The sequence below is a fragment of the Ostrinia nubilalis genome, chromosome Z (genome assembly GCF_963855985.1).
Source record: "Ostrinia nubilalis chromosome Z, ilOstNubi1.1, whole genome shotgun sequence".
NCBI classification, from domain to species: Eukaryota; Metazoa; Arthropoda; class Insecta; order Lepidoptera; family Crambidae; genus Ostrinia; species Ostrinia nubilalis.
Window position 1 is genome coordinate 6893889 of NC_087119.1, and position 18915 is coordinate 6912803.

Here is an 18915-nt window from a genome sequence, read left to right on the forward strand (position 1 = left end):
TTTATACATGCCTATACGTTTTGAAAAAATAGAGTTATAAAATTGAATATGAAATTATTCATCGGAATTTTTGTGCGACTGAATATTTTTTATTTTGATGTGTATTCTTTACACATTGCAAGCCACAAAATATTATATTAATATATTTTTATTTTACTTCAAAGAAAAAATAAAGTCTTGTGAAATGCACGGAACTACGGATCTCTCCTCTAGTTTACTTGCTCTTGACCGATTATTTCCCTATGCGTTCATGAATGGCATTCTATTTACATATTAATTATGAATGGACATGCGAGCCCGCATTAATTACGTGACGTCACGTGCCACGGGCAGATTATAGCATGTTTAGATTGTGCCCTAATTAGAGATTACGGATGCTTTGTAACAATGCAACGAGGTGTTAGGTTCGCGCGGATCTAATCCCGCTGTGTGAAAGGGCTATTAATACAGCATTATCAAATTAGGACCAGCACAATTGGCTCAATTATGCGAGTAATTGTTGCATGCTTACTATAATGTGTATGTACTTGTAGCGTCTTCAAACGTGCTTTAGGAGAATTAGTGGATCTCAAAGTGGCTTCTTTGCATTTTATTGCAAAAAGGACGATGAATTGCATTCATTATTCATGTCAAACTTTAGTTTAACAAATATTTAACATTGATATCGAGTAACAGTGTTGCTATCTAAAATGAAGTCTGCCAACAAAAAATATTGTAAGGATATATTGTCAAGTTCCTTAATAAATAATCGTATCGACTCGGCTGTATAGTAACAAAAAAATGTAATTGATAACTATCTACAATGTATCCGCAGGCGATCTATGACATGCTTGGCGCGTGCTCAAGTAACAGGCCGGCCGATTCCGCCGAGGAGCGTGCCAAGAACATCTTCGCCAAGATGGACGAGAACAACGACGGGCAGCTCACGCAGGACGAGTTCCTCAAGGGCTGCCTCCAGGACGAGGAGCTGTCCAAGATGCTTGCGCCCTAAGCGCCAGAGCGGCAACCCTTACCCGCCCCTACCCTTGTACAAACAGCATCACCATCTGATGCATTCACAAGTCACAACAGTTTGAGCTGCCTGTAAGAACATCAAATTCCAATTGCATTCCATTCAATTTGATAACTCGCAGTTTGGTTTTATATCAAAGAACTGCTGGTTGCATAACCAAATTCTGATTCGAAAAAGTAAATTTCTGCTAGTTACAGAGCTTGTGTGGATGCGTTGATGGTAACATCATCGTAGATTTTCAAAGCACACCGTAACATTTGAACTTGAAAATTGTAATGTGAGTGTTTGTCTAGAACTCTGAAACGTAAGAGTGGTGCTGTTTGTACCTTACGATCCCCGTGGCTCTCTGTCCACACGACAGCATACAGCTGCGTTCCAATACTGATGTGTTATTTGCGAACTTTCTCACAACTATCACACTAGTACCAACCAACCTCCATATACACCCCAACTGATTTTTATCCGTAGTGTACGCCCGCCCGAACAAACCAATTGTGGGCAAATATGTATTCAGCATACTCCGACAAACGACGGGCTTTTTGCCAACCGTGATATCGGAAATATTTATGTTTTCAATGGCACGGTTAAATTTTCGAGTAACTTTTGAACGTGGGCTGTCGTGTGACAGGCATGAGTGGGGCAGGTCACACTCTCATGCCGCAGCATGTGACTTCTAACGCTTCTGCGCACGGTTACCATGCTAAGTTAGAGACTGGTGGCATAATTTCTCAAATATTCACCGATCACCTCAATTATCACAGCATACAGTTAGCCTTTCAGTAATCCGGCTAGAAAATCAGTCGGAAAATTCGAATTTCCCGTGTGCATTACGAACTTCAATGTTTGTTAAATAAACTGTCGCTAACATGCGGAAAATGTTGGGTAAATCGTGTGCTTCAGTTTCTAACTGCGCAGGCCGCAGTGTGTGTCTGATCGGACGCTGTTTGCGCAGCGCACAGAGAACACGCGTACTGTGTACGTCAACAAACAGACATGTATGCAAACCCGGCCGCTCGCCCCTACCAGACTCTCCCGCTGGCCAATTACTATATGTGCCGTTGACCAGAAAATACCTGCACCAAACAACCGATACACAGCGAGAAGTTCGCTCATTAGGACCGCAGGCTTTCCTATTTCGGTTCTTAAAACTATTTAAAAGAAGGCCAAAAGACACACACATATTAAACCAATAATTTTGGAATCAGAAATAAGTATCAAATTTATCATCTTGTCAAAAACCTTGTTTGGCGACTAAATTCTGAAACTCAGAAAGTCAAATTCACTGTAACAATTTTAGATGTTTCATCGAGGGATACAAACGGGGTCATCGATCACATCAAAAACAAGCGAACGCTCTAAAAATGCCCTCAGTAAAATACCTTAAGCTGAACCCCGACTCGCAGAGCACAGTATGTTTCGTCGTTTAATGACGCGGCGTTATAGAGTTTTTCGCAACCGAGTCTTGCATTGTAACAAGTGCGGTGCTCGTGAAAATATTATTTTATGCATCGCGCTGGTGAACCAACCCCGCGCCCGTGTGGAAGTAACTTCGCGAAAATATGCGCCCGTGCCTTTTGTGGGGCGGACGTTTCACTGAATCGGTTTCCGAGCGATGGATTAAGGTCTGTGCACGCTAACCGTGCCGCGGTGTGTTTGTAGCACAATTCATCTAAGGTGCAATTTCGTATAAACTGTTGCGTGTAACATACGCTTGGTTTGCATGCATAGTTTATACAAAACCACCCCTTGTGCGTAGATTTATTACCGTATTTCGCGACAGTTCAGCTGAGGCAGTCTAGTTTGTGTGTGTCTTTTTGTGGGATGCAGTCAGTTGTGTGCGGGCGTAACCAAACGCGGCCGGAATAAACTCCGAGTAGAGCGATTGATTGCATACATGTTTGATCCACACTGCGTTTCCAACCTAAATCGCTGCTCTAAAAACAGAAGCCAAAATGGTTAACAACGCCAATGGGACGTAACATCTGTACACCCCTCCACCTCTTGAAGAATGATCGACCTGCGCTTCCCACGCTTTTGGGTCAAACATTTTTGTCGATTTGTAAAAAATATATTTATATAAGCATCGACGCCGTCGGTGGCTTTCGAGTATTAAAATTGTCCATTCCTATCGGTATTTAAGAATGATAAAATGTATGTCGATTATTATGAAGTTTCTGTCGTTGTCGGACTGTCCACTTCGCGAATAGTATAAGTACATAATGTGTCCGAACCGTTCACCTCTTAGATGATACTCGTATAAACCCTGATGTACTCGATCTGTCTGGTTCAACCTTCCTCCTATCCGTGGAATAACTGCACAGTATAAACTAATGTCAATCTTTAATTATACTATTAAGACAACTATTAGTGTAGCGGTGTGCAAACTGCAAACAGAGTGGGCCGGAGTTGAGGCTCTCACTCTGGCCACTTCTGTTCAGGCGATCTATGTAAGTTCTATTAAAGTAACCGTAACATTTTACATGGGTAACAAAATTTGTATTATTTATATGTATAATATCGTTGTTTTCGTTTGTTCATTCATCAGGGATCTTCACCATTTTCAAGGTCGGTTCTAAACCAACTCCTCTATGAGCTTCTTATCCCTTCATTATTTCTGAGCTTTAAATATAAATGAGTTTTTCTCTTTATACAATTTAGGGCTATAAAAATTAATATTTGAAATTTCAACTCTAGTAATAACGACATAAGTTATTTTTACGCTGAGTATTGTAGGCGTTCACATCATTTCCCCACTACTGTGCCTTCTAGTTCTCTGTAAATACGTTACTGATCATCGTCTGTTCATTTATATTTTCCAAGTTACCTTACGTTCGCAAACTCTCCTTAACTCACCAAATGCCAAATTCGCCTTGAATTTATCATTTACGTACCAAATATGTTAGTGTGCCCTAGTCACAAATTTTAGTTTGTATATTTAGCTTTTAGTATATTTTGTTGATGTTGTTGCTTAATTTTGTGTAGTTTTTGTTAAATTTCACGATGGCAACGCAGAGAAAGGGGTCGCGAATCGTCAACATAGTTCTAAGTTTGTTTCCAAATGTTTTAATTGAATGTAATTTAATATGGATCGCACAAATTCCCGGTCAATATAACTGCGCATTTCGCCAAGACGCGGTTTTCTTCAAGTATTCTTAAAATACTTGTCACAACAATGTTTCAAAGGAGCATTTTAGGAATAACGCTGCTTCAATTTTAAATCAAAAATCAAATTTGTATAAGTATACCATTGAAGATCGGAGGCCAAGTCTTTGATTTGTATAAATATAATAAATTAATGGTCTTGAAGTATAATATTTTGGATTACAATTTAATAGTTGAATAAGGCTTTTAAACTGACTTTGTGAAATAGAATGTAAGCATTATGCACTAAACTAACTTTTGAATTATTATATTATTGAATAATTATGTACATTCCAACGTAATGAGTACATTAATGAATGAATTCTATTTAAGTATTTTTGTAATGCATAATTTATTCTACCCATTGTATTGTATCACTCCTAGGTGTATCATTTTATTCTTTGATGATCTAGCATAATACATCCGAGCGAAATTGTAATTTTTTACGTTTTAATAATTTCACATTCATTAATACTTCATTTATAACATTTCCCTGAACTGAGACGAGATCAAATGTTCTGCAACAAACAATTAACGAGAATGAGAAACATAGGAACAATTTACTTTTAAAAATGATTGAAATGAAATGACTGAATTTTATACAATTAAAGAAGAGGGATCAATAACTCATCTTGGACCTGAAGGTAGTTCTCGTAGACAGGGTGTTGTGTGACATATCACAAAATTGGATTTTAATTCAACTAAAATTGGTTCAATTTCAGTTGCCATAACGCGCGCGCGCCTTTTAAGCTGACAAAGCTGTGGAGAAACCACAGCGTACTTTTCAGATATTTACACGTAATATAAGTTTCAAGCGAATATAACATATCTCAATAACTGAGAAATAAAATTTCCTTCGGTCAATTAGGTTTTGTTATTGGCATTAGTACGCGACCCAGGCCTATGTCAGTTGCTATTATCGTAAACGGGGCTACACGGTAGTCTTAGTAGTTAGTACTTACTCGTTTCTCTTTGTCCTCAATCTATGTACACATAAGGACTTCAACTTCCTTTCGGAGCGTAACGCACGTACGCGGCACCGCACTATACATTATATCTCTTTTTAATATAAATCTCAACTCTGTAGTGATATGAGTAAATGAATGTGAAAAGTTGCCATGTTTCGTATGCTTAATTAGTATTATGTTTATAATTGTGCCATGTAATAAAAAAAAATTGGAAAAAATACGAATTGTAAAAATGTGTCAACATCTGCTACGCACAAAATGATAATGTAATGGCGCTTGATCGAGACGGTGATTTCCGTACTTAGTGCGCTTCACCAACAATGTCGACTAATTTACTGTCTCCGCGTAACTTTCCATAGTTGTCATTAAGTACAACTATTTCATCTGTGATTTTCCTTTTTCGTCAGGTCATTTTATAGAATTTCTTCTTGGTCTCAATTATCAATCTCAATAAATAAAATTGTAAGCCTACTTGGGTGTATTATTACTCTGTCAATATTATTATTAAGGTAATTTTACTATGATATATTAATTACAAAGCGAGTAGAGCGGTGATTGTGCGCACTACTTTGTATGTCCGTATTGTCCGTGCGGGTGAAACATTTCGCTAGAGCAAGACCGAGTGCGCGCCTAATAAGATTTTTTCATTATAACGCAGTATTCAATTATTGACAGAGTAGTATTTTAGTATTAGACGTGTACACGACCATCGAGGTTAAGGTTTAATTGTGAAGTTATCTGAATACTTACCTGTTCTTGATTCAATGCCTTTGATTGAAAGTCAGATCGTGTATGTATGAAATTATCTAAGACGAGATTTGCAGAGAGAAGACCACTCTTCTCCTTACTTAAAGAAAATTGTAACAGTATTTCACCAATCGGCAAATGCAGTGCATCTTCGACTTGTAAGTTCCACCGCCGAAATTGCCTCCGGTTCGTTCAACCAGTTAAATATTAACTTTGATGATGTACACCGATGAACATATTTGATCAATTTTTGTGTTAGTTGTGTAGTTTATGCATAATAATTGTATTTTATAGTAAGCATCAAGCACAATTCATTTAATACACTGTGTATTATTTATTTCTATAGTATATGTAATAGAATAGGTACGTTTTAAGATGTGAATTTAGCTACGAAACGCACTATGTGGCCATAGAATTTTGGAAATAAATTAGCCCTTAAAATTTACAGCGTCCTGTGTCAACTTTCTTAGTCCGAAACTAAGCCAGTACTTGCCGCAAGCTTTTTGTAAACGAAATTTAATATTAAAAATTCAAATTTATATTTAATGTGTACCTAAATGTGTAATAGTTGCACGTAGGTAAATTAAGTATTGGCTAACTAAAAAGAACTTGAATTAATAACATCAAATCTCTGTTGGCCTCTTTATCTTATTAGCATAAAAAGTTCAAATTTTGTAAAACGAAATTTTTAATATTCTAGAAATTGGCAGGCATGATAGTTTTATCATACAGTTTCCTCCGTTACTTACCAGTTGTATTGCCCAGTTAACATAATTTACGAATAACACTAGGTTCTGTCTTGACAAAACTGTAAACTTCATTTGCAAAAATGTATATTTGCATGGTACACACTCAATATTACCTAAAGCGGTGTTGTCAATATTAACTTAGTCCCCGTATTAGAGTAGTACCTTGGCACCTGTAATAGATGGATACAATACCCTCAACTCTGATGTACTTTTCAAATACATATTTTTAATGATTCACATTTTGCCTATTCATGTATAATATACAAATTACAAAAAGAAAATAGTTCGTAATTCGTTCAGTTTTTTTTTGCTTCTTTATTTTTTTACCTTTTAATTATATTTAAGAATTAAGTCGAATGAACGAGTAACAATGCTTGGAGTTTAATCAAAAGGTATTTGTTGTATTTTTCAAGTGTGTGTATAAATATAGATGTTGTAATAATTTGATTAACTACATTTTGTGTAAAAGTTTGTGTGAAAATATCTGTTTTAGGGCCCAAGATCTGACTAACTGAAAGAACAGGTTGTGTAAAGTATTATAACGTCCTATATCACATAATTTGGCTTAGCATCACAAAGATGGGTAAACAAAATAGCAAACTAAAGCCTGAGGTCTTAGAAGATCTGAAGCAGAATACGGAATTTTCAGGTAATAATGAACTAACAATGAAAGTATGTACTAAAATCTATGCTTTAAAAGTGTAAAAAAATATTAAAAAACAAAACTGAACAAGAAAAATCTGTAATATAAATATAATAAATCACATATATCATTAATACGTATTAAAATCAATACACTAATGCATCGCTTTATTTTTTAACAGACGCCGAAATACAAGAATGGTACAAGGGATTCTTAAAAGATTGTCCCAGTGGTCACTTATCTGTAGAAGAATTTAAGAAAATATATGGGAATTTCTTCCCGTATGGAGATGCCAGTAAGGTACGTACCAGCATAATATAATATTTATTTATTAAAAATACTGTCACATATTTATATGTTACGGTTAATGTGATAAATTGAAAATTATTAATAATAACCGGTTATTATGAATAATTACCGACAGTTGCGGTAAAAGTGATAAATTAATCACATTTAACAGTGATTATTTAATAATTCAACCTTCCTACTAAAAAAATTCATAAAAGAGAACAACATCTTGTGTATGTGCTCGTGTACAGCCAAACTTTTGAACGTTTTGATATCATATATTAATATAATTTGGCATAATGAGTTTGGAATGTTTCTTGCATAATATTACTTTTCCATGATGCCTATAACATAATGTTTTGATTTAAAGTGAAAAATAGGTTAAGGTGCGGCGGGGGTGGCCCTTGGGCCACCCCTAAGCCGCCTATTTAGTTTTATACACACATAAATGACCTCATATTAATCACATTTACCAAATCATGCGGTAATTATTCATAATAACCGGCTATTATTCATAATTTTCACATTTATCACTTTGACCGTAACATATATACAGATAATACCTACATAAGTTTTTTATTCCAAACAATTAAATCTGTATAAATCGCCATCTACCGGTGAAGTTCTGCATTAAATGCTTGCATGCTTTCAGTTTGCAGAGCACGTGTTCCGGACATTCGACGCGAATGGAGACGGCACGATAGACTTCCGAGAGTTTCTCTGCGCGCTGAGCGTCACCTCGCGCGGGAAACTTGAGCAGAAGCTCAAGTGGGCCTTCTCCATGTACGATCTCGACGGCAACGGGTACATCTCGCGGCAAGAGATGCTCGAGATTGTCACTGTAAGTATACTGGACTTTTCCGACCTCTCGTTCCTACGTCGGCAACTCACTCCTGTATCTAACTCACCTCGCGTGGAAAACGAGCAGAAGCTCAAGTAGGCCGTCTCCATGCACGATCTCGACGGCAATGGATACATCACGCGGCAAGAGATGCTCGAGATTGTCACTGTAAGTATTCTGGACTTTTCCCACCTCTCGCTCCCTCGTCGGCAACTCCTGTATCTAACGCAACTCGCGCGGAAAACTGGAACAGAAGCTCAAGTAGGCCGTCTCCATGCACGATCTTTATGGTAACGGGTACATCTCGCGGCAGGAGATGCTCGAGATTGTCACTGTAAGTATATGGGACTATTCCCACCACGGCAGCTCCTGTATAACCAAGACATACAATTTGACATTCAATGAGACCTCAACTAGTATACAGGGTTAACACCCTGTATACTAGTTGAGGTCTACCTAACGGTAAATGGGTATATGAGTCGACACTAGCCCATGTTAACATGGTCACATAAATGGTATGGTGAAGTCAGAAAATTGATATCTTCATTTTAATTATTTTAATTTTCATACAAATCCGATTTTATATTTATTTAGTATAGGATGGGTAGTCTCGAGGATAGCTTACTGTCTTGAAACACCTTGCTCGGGAAACTAGCAGAATATTAAGTGGGGCTTTCTCCATGTTAGACGTTGACTGCAACGGTCACAGATGTTCGAGATTGTCACTGGAAGTATACAGGACTAATCCCACTTCTCGTTCCCAGTTCGGTAACTTTTGTTTAGCCAGGATCGACAGTTTAGCCTCTAACGAAATTTGCTTTTAATGAGACCCACCTAGTTAGTTCATTCGTTCGCTTCAGCCAAATGACGTCCACTGCTGGACAAAGGTCTTCCCCAAGGATTTTCACAAAGACGTGTCCTGCACCGCCCGCATCCAGGCACCTCCCACGACCTTCACCAGTTCTTCGGTCCACCTAGTGGGCGCACATATTATTACGTCTTCCGGCATGTGGTCGCCACTCGAGAACTTTTCTGCCCCAGCGGCCATCAGCTCTGCGAGCTATGTGCCCCTCCCACTGCCACTTGATTTTAGCGATTCTCCCACCTAGTGAAGATTGACTGGCTGACATAGTGATCTATCGTTGATAGCACAGCCCAAACCACTGGACGGATCGGGCTGAAATTTGTCATGCAGGTAGATGTTATGACGTAGGCATCCGCAAAGGATTTTACGAAACTCCAACCCTAAGGGGCTAAAACGGGATCCACGCGTACCAAGTCGCAAGCGGCCGCTAGTTAGTACGAGTATAACTGTAAGTACGTAGGCTAAATTATCTATAGCGGACACAGTAAGTAATTACTTATACAGGGTGTTAGGTAAATGGGTAACAAATCGGATTTTATAAAATTTATTTTGTATGAAAATTAGAAAAATTAAAATGAAGATATCAATTTTCTGACTTCACCATACCATTTATATGACCATGTTAACATGGGCAAGTGTCGGCTCATATACCCATTTACCTAACACCCTGTATATGTAATATAATACATCCATGTGATGCTGCAGCGGCAAATATTGACACAGACCGCGAGCAAGATACTACAGTGGTTTCTCTGCATTTGTTTCTTCACAGACAATTATTAGGCATGGAACATTTCATGAATAGCAGGTGAAAAATCATTTGAAATGAATTTCATTAATCACACCTGCTATTTTACTTCACATAGACTGCTATAATTTCACAGTCAACGAAATCACGAATCACATGAATTTCATTCATTCATTCGAGTGAAGTCCGTGAGCGCAGCTCTGCCAAGCGACCGAGCGAGTAAGAAGGAATGATTTGATCATGTGCGTCTTAGAAAAGGACGAGAGATGTGATGACGGACAAAAATAGGCATTTTAAATATGAACTTTAAACTCAAAGGTGTAAGGTTTAGATTTCCTTGTCACGATTCGTATGGTTTCATTAGATAGCAGGCAGATGAAATGAATGATTTTTCACTAGTCGCGCGGTTATTGTTTGTTGCATACATACTGTGCTGTAAAACTGTTTGTTTTTTGTTGTGCGACATAAAATGAAACAGATATTGTTATTGATAAACAGACATTCAATTTAGCTAATTAGCAATCGTTCATCATAATTCATACTTCATTAAAAGTAGCACATTATATGAAAGAGCTACATTATAACACTGCGAATAAAAATCATTGCCTGTGAAATTTCACATGTGAAATCATAATATGAACAAAAACATCATTTCATAGAATGAAAATGAATGAAAAATAGCAATCATTTCCATGCCCACAGATAATTAATGCCAGCGTACGCTTTTCACTACTAGACGCTCATGATTCTGCAGGCATTCAATAGCAATGCTTAGTAAGAATAGTAAGTAATAACTAAACGACAGCAGTTCTTCTGCAGTTCAGTCATTATTAACATGTTTCCCTGTAATTTTTCAGGCCATTTACAAAATGGTGGGGTCCGTCATGAAGATGCCGGAAGACGAGTCTACGCCGGAGAAGCGCACCGACAAAATATTCCGGCAGATGGACCGAAACAAGGACGGGAAGCTCTCGCTCGAAGAGTTCATAGAGGGCGCCAAGAGCGACCCCTCCATCGTGCGGCTCCTGCAGTGCGACCCGCAGTCCCAGTGATACCCTCGATACTAAACCTCGCGAGACCACCCGCTCCTCACCTACCCACAATGTTAGTATAAATATCACTCCTATAACCATGCTTGTAAGAGCTAGTGCGCGGCGTATAAGTGAAGTCTACAGATTCTTGTCCTGTTGCTTGGCTGAGAATGTACAGCTGCTTCAAATAGGGATTACGAGGACAATGTTTACGTTATCATTCATAGGTTATGGTTCAGGATTTTCATCTAAAGTGGGCTACTTTCGTACGGTTCGGGAGAGGGTTCCTTTAATGTTCTCAGCTATTCAGCTATTCGTAAAATTTAATTAATGTAAGATTGCAATAACTTGAAATCATTGGTACAAAATAACGACGAAATTATAAGCAAGATAATAATGTATAGTTGAATCCTGAATTGTTGAGTTTGTAACGGAGTTTTCCCTGGCCAGCAGCCAGTCTACAGGATAATGGTCGTTATAGAATGAAGATGTATAAATATGGATATGTTAATGTAAACTTTTCTGACGTAGAGGACTTGTAATCAGGAGTCATGATGTGCCATCTGCACGGCCAGCCAGTGCATCCGAGGTCGCCAGGCTAAACTCTAAACTTCCATCCGTTAGTATTCCACTACGCATCACAAATGGCTGTAATATGAGAATTTTGGGGTTACTCGTTTGAATAGGGTCATGTAGATTTAATGAATCAAGGTATCTCGTATTGCAACCATAGATCTTATATTGAAACTATTATTGTGTCTTTCCTATATACCTTATAAGTATAATTATAGCCTTACCCTATAGATAAAAATTCCGTAGCTTCAAACATTCGCTTCCAATTAAATGGTGTTTAACTACATAAGCGCAGTGTCTTGTGACGAACCTTTCTTCCATTTCTTCAGTTTAAATTAAGTGTTGACGCGGGCTTACTATCTGCGGGTGAACATTGTAGTTTGCTCTGTCGCCGATAGATGTCGCGACTCGTCAAGGGAGCGTTTGGGGCAGTGCGCCTATGTTGTTCAATAGAACTACAACAGATGGCAGTATACGGTATTACGTAGCTTTTTTCTCAATGCAGCTCCTACAAAACAGCTGGTATTCATACTTTTATTGTATGAGCATTTCAAATTATAATAATTTATATACATATACACTCAATCAGTTAACCTCGTTTTGCCTTATGAAATTATACATATTTTAATATTTGATTTTTGACAAATTAATGTTTATTAGGCGCTTGCATTGGGGAGATAGCGGACATAGCACAATAAGAAGAAATAACGCATCAAAGGAATCAGATATTATGATAAACGATAACTTGTACAATTATTTTTAATTATACGAAACATATTATGCTGATTTATTCAAATAGCTTATAATATTAAGGTTTTAGTTTTAAAGGATGAGAAAAAATTAAAAAACTATTTAGTTTTGGAGTCAGCCAAGTATTATCAATCAATTATTTTGTTGTTTTAATTTGTGGATCTTTTCGTACATAGTGTTATGTTATATTACATTTTAACAGTAGGTTTGGTATTCTTTCGTGTTGCCGGTGTAAGCAATAGCAAGTTAAACCCGATGAAGGAACTGCTTAAACTGTTGGTGATCACTTGGCGATTCAAGACAATAACTCTGTAATATAAATATGTATATTAGATTGTGTGTCACAAACACTTGATTATTTTTGTGTATATTTGAAATGTAATGTAAAATATGTGTTTCTAACAACATAGTACAAAATACCGCTGTTGTTCTAAAAGTAACAAGAGATCTACTGATATGGCAAATTTGTATAATATTATGGCTCGTATTCTGAATCGAACCCAAAACTTATGGGTTAAATTGTCTTGGTTGAAAAAACCGAATATCATCAATAATAAAAACAGATTTTGGGTATCGTTTCATAATACGGGCCTGAAATTATAATAGCTTTCCATGTTGGTCACCACAGTTGATACGTCTTATAAGCAAGTAGTATTTCAAGTAGATGTTTTATGCGTTCACGTTTTAAGCAAGCACAGTTTATGTAAGCTAACCGGTAGTTATTGACTGTAATATAAGCCGACATATATTACTAAAATATTTTTAAGTATGTTTACTGCAGTTTACTTTTATTTAAATTTAGCGATTACGAGTCTCGTACGACGTATGATTTCACCTGCAAATGTTAAGGTTTGACCTGTAGGCAGTGCTCTCGTCACCGCTTCTCTTTATCTTCGCACGGCGAGAATTAATCGTACAAATGGCGTGTTTTAAGACAAAATATCATTTTCGTGTGTAGTTTGTATAAAGATATACATAAATTTCTAAAACAAGCGTAACACTCACTAATCAATTCTCAGCGCTCCATTTTACAATGTTTGTATGATTATAGATCACGTTTTAGAAGTTTATGTCGTCGACTATGCGTGTATTTATTATCTATGTATTGTTAAAGCGTGAAGGACGCTTCTGCCTTCACTCGGCGCACGCGCCGCCTTACCACTAACTAACGCAATGCAATCTAATTATTGTTTTCACTAGGCTTTTACTAACACGAATATTTGATGCACGCTTTAATTTTGTCATTCATGTTTAGATTTATTTTTATGGCTTTTTATTGATGTATTTTGAATGGATTCTCATTTTTATTTGTATTATAAAATTACTTTATAATATATTGACATTTTATTTCGTTTCTCTGTTAGCTAGCTAGTTTTATCCACGGATATCGAATCAAATGCACAATTATTTATTTCTCGCACAATTTGGTTATTAACGTGTTAAATGTATGCTTCGGTGTTTAACTAACATTGTATGGTCTTTATTGTGGAATTGATTGGATATTGATATCTTCTTACGAGTACAAGTCGCAGCTTCATCGTCCTCACATATTATATCTATGTAGACTATTTGAAGTATCTAGTATGTGAATCGATTACAATATTTGCCATATGTAAGTACATACAAGAATGCCGGCGAGTCGTGCCTTCAAGACTAGCGCTGTTGTTAGTCGTTCAATTGCTAGATTTCGGTTCGTACTAGAACTGCTAAAAAGCTATGCCATTGAATGACCATTCTTATTGCGACTTATAGAAAAAAAAAGGTTATATTCTAGCTAGTCTGTGTGTTGATATCTCGTTTCAATATGATTCACTTATAGATTATAAAATAATAAAACTAATGAACTGAATTCCTAATTATAACTACTGCCAGACGCTTAGCTAGAAGTACTCGTAAATTCGTACAGCACAAGGTGCTTAGAGCTATATCCCTATAGTTCCGTAGGGTTGTGCTTTGACATAGTCTAGCTGGAATATATCTCGGGCAGATCACATAAAGCCTGTGAGCTGGCACCAGTCACTGGCCGCGAGTGCAGCTCCGTACTAACTGCCTCGGCCGGCTGCCAGGAGCTACAGTAAAATTGGTAGTGTTCACGCGCAGCCTCGCCACAAAATACGGAACCCCGCAATAATAAATTTCTAAAATCTCGATGTTGAAGTGTAAAAGAGAATCAATATTTTTAATATATTATATTTTAAATTTATGTACAGATTGTTAGGTGTTCGTCAGATTTTACGAATATTTGTCGTTTATTCGATAGTAAATGTTATATTTCCATGTCTGTCATTTATGTAACTTGTAATTTCTTCTGTCGTGACGTCTCATACTGGACACATTAGGGTACAGGCACCATCCGACATTATTTTGAAGATGCTTCTCGATATTTTCAACCAAAGTCAATTAATAATTTACTATTCATGTTCTTCTTTTTAATGAAACTGATGCAAACGTTAATTCTATCTTGATCCTGTACTTTTCCTAAATAAGACCACCGAAAGTAACGGTTTCAGTCAATCCATGATGATTCTCAGAATACTTATTGTATAAATTAATGTTGTATGGTGTCATGTATCCTATTGCCTATTTGTATTTTATTAAATAGATATATCAGAGTCCTGAGCAATGTTACAAACTGCATCAGCAGGCCCTGTCGTTTCTCTTCAGGAGTACCAATAGTGATATAATGCTGTACCGCATTTTGTAAAACTTCCAACTGTGCAGTTGATTCTATAATCGGTTGCGATCTATCGCTGGCAAATAATAATTATCTACTGCTTTAAGATGTCTAGTGGGTGTCAGGTGAACTGCCGTACTAGTATACAGTTCAATAAATCCATTGATCAATATTTTGCTTAATTGTGTTTCTAGAAATTAGTTGTTAATTCTGTATAAAAGGTTTTCAATCGACCAAGTCTGATTTATTGTTAGATATTAGTTGTAAACAGCTTAGCTGCTCGGTTCGCGTAGATTAGCCGGGTACGCACGAAACACGTGGTAGTTTCACAGAAAAAAATGCATTGTGCGCGCGCGCCGCGGCGAAGCGGCAACGTCGCCCGGACCGTGCTTGCACGACTAATCGCGTGTTCCGTACTTCTGTGGGCCTATGATTTTTTACAAATTCAGCCAGCCTAGTTTCTTATGCATTTTATACGACATGTAACTTGTTCCGGCCTTGCCCGGGCTGGTATGTAAATTATATTTAATTAAGATTACAGGATGTTAGAAAGGTTAAAACTAGTTTTCCGCTACAAAGAAAAATATATTTTTATTATATTAATCAGGAATAATATGTACGTATTAGAAATACACAACTTATTCGCTAATCTCCCCCAAAAATTCCATCCAATCATATCCTTCCATTGATTACCAAAAAAGGCAGACTTACGTAGTGTTGATGAACACAACATAAATAACAAATTAAAATATAGTTATTTAATTTGTAATCAACAATATGCCTACATATTTCTTGTAAAAGTATGATAATAAATAAATAACTTGATGAAATCATAAATAAATAATTAAATCATAATAATTTGAGGATAAATCCTAAAATTCTGAATCAAAATACGACGGCTTGTGTCTGACAAAAAACGGCTGATTAGCGAGAAAATACTGTATTTTATTAGTTTGTGTGATTATTGTACAAATAATTACTTTTATATTCTGTTAAACATTTATATTCAATTTATAAAATAGCATTAAAATATCATCACAATCATGTTAATAGAGAATATTAAGCTAGGTACCTATCTAGTCACATTACAGTATCACCAAATGTTGAAAAGTTTGGTTTTGGTTGTGGAATTTAATTAGACCTGTTTGTTATTGGCTTCCAAATTATTGAACTGTCTCTATGGTCTCTCCATTTTTTTAATTTTACGTAGATAGGTTAAAATTTTGTAATGCTTTTCACCTGACACCATAAATTTTGTACGTAATTACTTATAATAATAATATTTTGTTAAAACGCTATCCCTATGGGTCCGATTTTTATGATTTATTGAATATGCGCTTACTTATTAGGTCATTTACTAAGTATTTTTTTCAATCGAATCATCACAGTCTTCGATGTAGATAATTAAGGATTAATTTCGACAAACTAGTATCGGCCCAGCCTTCCTTAAATCGTCTGATTTCTTTATACACGCCAGTTGATTTTCGGTCTTCCAGTATTATAAGCAGTAGACGAATAAACTACGAATGTAATTTTTGGCCTTTACAATAAATACAATAAATCCATTTAAAGTTCTATGGTTACCTAGAAGAGTTAGTAGCACCATTCTAGTTTATTGCTAGCATTACAAGGGTGCTAATTTTTACTTAATTGGTGTTAACGTTGACAGCTCAAGGGCGGTTCATATTGTATGTATTGTATACTTGTACTATCTAAATTTATCTTATTATGAGATCACCATTTCCCTCTTAACACCTAGTTAGATAGGTTTCGCTCTATCCACGTAGGCTTACTATGCCTTCCTTTATTTATGCTCGACACTATTTATTATCATCACTGAATATAATCTATGGTGCATAAAATGTCCTATGAGATTAAAGGATTGTTAGATAATAAATCTATATTATTACTTTTCATTTTGTAATTATGAATAACTAATACATGTTTAGCATAATTATAATTGTTTGATACGTGAAGGTATCTTAGAGAGTACGTTACCTGAATACACAGGGTGCTATTGACTCGAGATGAGGGAGGCGCGCTCTGGTGGCCACTTTGGGCAACTAACCGCATGCGAGTCGTCGGTGGATGGACCGTTTGCCCCAAGCGATGTAGTGGTAGGCCCAGGGTGGAGCCATAATCTGACAATCACATTACTTCATAAAAGACCCGAGAGTAGCGTTATAAGTTCATAATGTGAAGTTATTGTCGAAGCTAGTTCTTTAGTTAACCTTTACCTAGAATTATAATATCTTAAAAGTCTTATAACTAACGTCAATGATATTGACTGTACCAATGAAAATTGGAATTCAATTGCTAGTAATTTACTGAGAGAGTATTAATTTCACGTTTATGTAACGATCTGTCACAGGTTTCAATTGTTCATAGACCTTTTTGGAATGCAGTACAAACTAGAATTAGGATGTATTTAAGTACAAGGAAGGTTTAGTTATGCTTTTAAATGATGCCATACAAGATACAAAGAAATACTTTACAAAAGGCACGATTAAACAAGGGAAGTGTAGACGCATAGCGTACTGATTCTATCTTGACAGTAGGTAAGTACATGATTAAAAATTAACTTTAAACGAGTGTTTTTCTGATTATAGCAAAGAGTATCATAAACCAAGCAATAATGGAGAAGAGTTGTTAGGAAGAAGGCGAAAATAAAAAAGCATCATTTTGATTTGACTTTTAGTGAATTTTGGCAGATCGTAAATGTTAATTCTGTTGAAACAACTTAGTGAACATTTGTATGTACTAGTTTCTGATTAATACCAAAACTCTCGAAAAATTTCAATTCCAAGGACCAAATGTACGCGTACAAGAGTGGTAGTGGTACATAAGTAAGAAATTGGTACCTTTACATTCGGGTTAAACTCCGATGTTAAATTAAATCGTGTTTCACTATCGTTGTGTATGACATATCAAAACAATTTAACCATTATCGGCGTGGCGCGGTCTTCATTTCGCATGATACGAGTACACAGCTTAAATATCGATCGTTCGATTTTTATTCTTAATAGCACCCTGCTCTTTGTGAAAATTGTACCATGGTATATCTATGTACACTGAAACTTACTGAAGTTTAAATTAAATGTTTGGCTCAAAAGTTAAATGTTTTAAGGTTTAATAAAAGGTATGGTCACTGGTCAGTGTTAGCAACCTACTTGATTGTTGAACTATTGGGCACTGAAACTTTTTAGTGTAGGTATAGATAGATACTTAAATAGATATTTATATAATTATGCATATAGGTGTAGGTGAAGTCACAAGGACGCTTTATGAAAATTATGAGACAATTTTGTAAGTATATTAAATAAATATTAATCTAAAACGATGTAAGTAGCTTGAAGATCAGTGGAACATCATAAAAGACATTTAAAAAGTTTCAGGGCGTCAACATATATCGAGTGAAACGATCATACTTTTTATGCAACGCTTTGAAAATCTAAAATGCATTTTGTCTCAAGAGTTTATCGTTCTGTGTAGTCAATTTGTGATTCCTAACATCATTTTCTTTGAAATTGACCTTCTAGTTCTGATACTCTGTTTTAGAATAAAATTATTATATCTATTTATTAAATCTTTCTTCTCTCTAACAGTGTTTTATTTTATAATTATTATTTACTTACCTTATGGCTATGTACTTAGTTAATGCAGTAGCTGTTTACCCATCATTCATTATGCATTAAGACGGGAAGGCTTCATACCTAATTAAAATACTAAAGAATTATAAAATCATGAATGACATTTACAGCCACAAGTAAGTAGGTACACAAACGGTCTACTTAGTTCAGTATCTGATCACATCTTAAAAAATAAACAATATAAATCCCTACATCGCAAAGAACCTCGACGTTAATTACCTAACAGGGTGATAAA

At 36.1% G+C, this 18915-nt stretch overlaps 2 protein-coding genes across 9 annotated transcripts in view; both read left to right on the forward strand.

The window, feature by feature from the left end:
- LOC135087179 (neuronal calcium sensor 2) overlaps positions 1-6908 on the forward strand; it is a 191913-nt gene extending 185005 nt beyond the window's left edge. For all 3 annotated transcript variants that reach the window (XM_063982026.1, XM_063982027.1, XM_063982025.1), the window contains one exon: positions 815-6908. In XM_063982026.1, the coding sequence (XP_063838096.1) occupies positions 815-991 (177 nt within the window). In that variant the 3' untranslated portion in view covers positions 992-6908. The remainder of the gene's footprint in view (positions 1-814) is intronic.
- Positions 1-18632, forward strand: part of LOC135087177 (neurocalcin homolog) — a 203657-nt gene extending 185025 nt beyond the window's left edge. For 2 of the 6 annotated variants that reach the window (XM_063982020.1, XM_063982021.1), the window contains exons 2-6: positions 6963-7009; positions 7087-7266; positions 7442-7560; positions 8201-8389; positions 10860-18632. In XM_063982020.1, the coding sequence (XP_063838090.1) occupies positions 7197-7266; positions 7442-7560; positions 8201-8389; positions 10860-11054 (573 nt within the window). In that variant the 5' untranslated portion in view covers positions 6963-7009; positions 7087-7196 and the 3' untranslated portion in view covers positions 11055-18632. The remainder of the gene's footprint in view (positions 1-6962; positions 7010-7086; positions 7267-7441; positions 7561-8200; positions 8390-10859) is intronic. The other 4 variants (XM_063982022.1, XM_063982023.1, XM_063982018.1 and 1 more) reach the window with 2 other exon arrangements.
- The last annotated feature ends 283 nt before the right edge of the window (positions 18633-18915 follow it).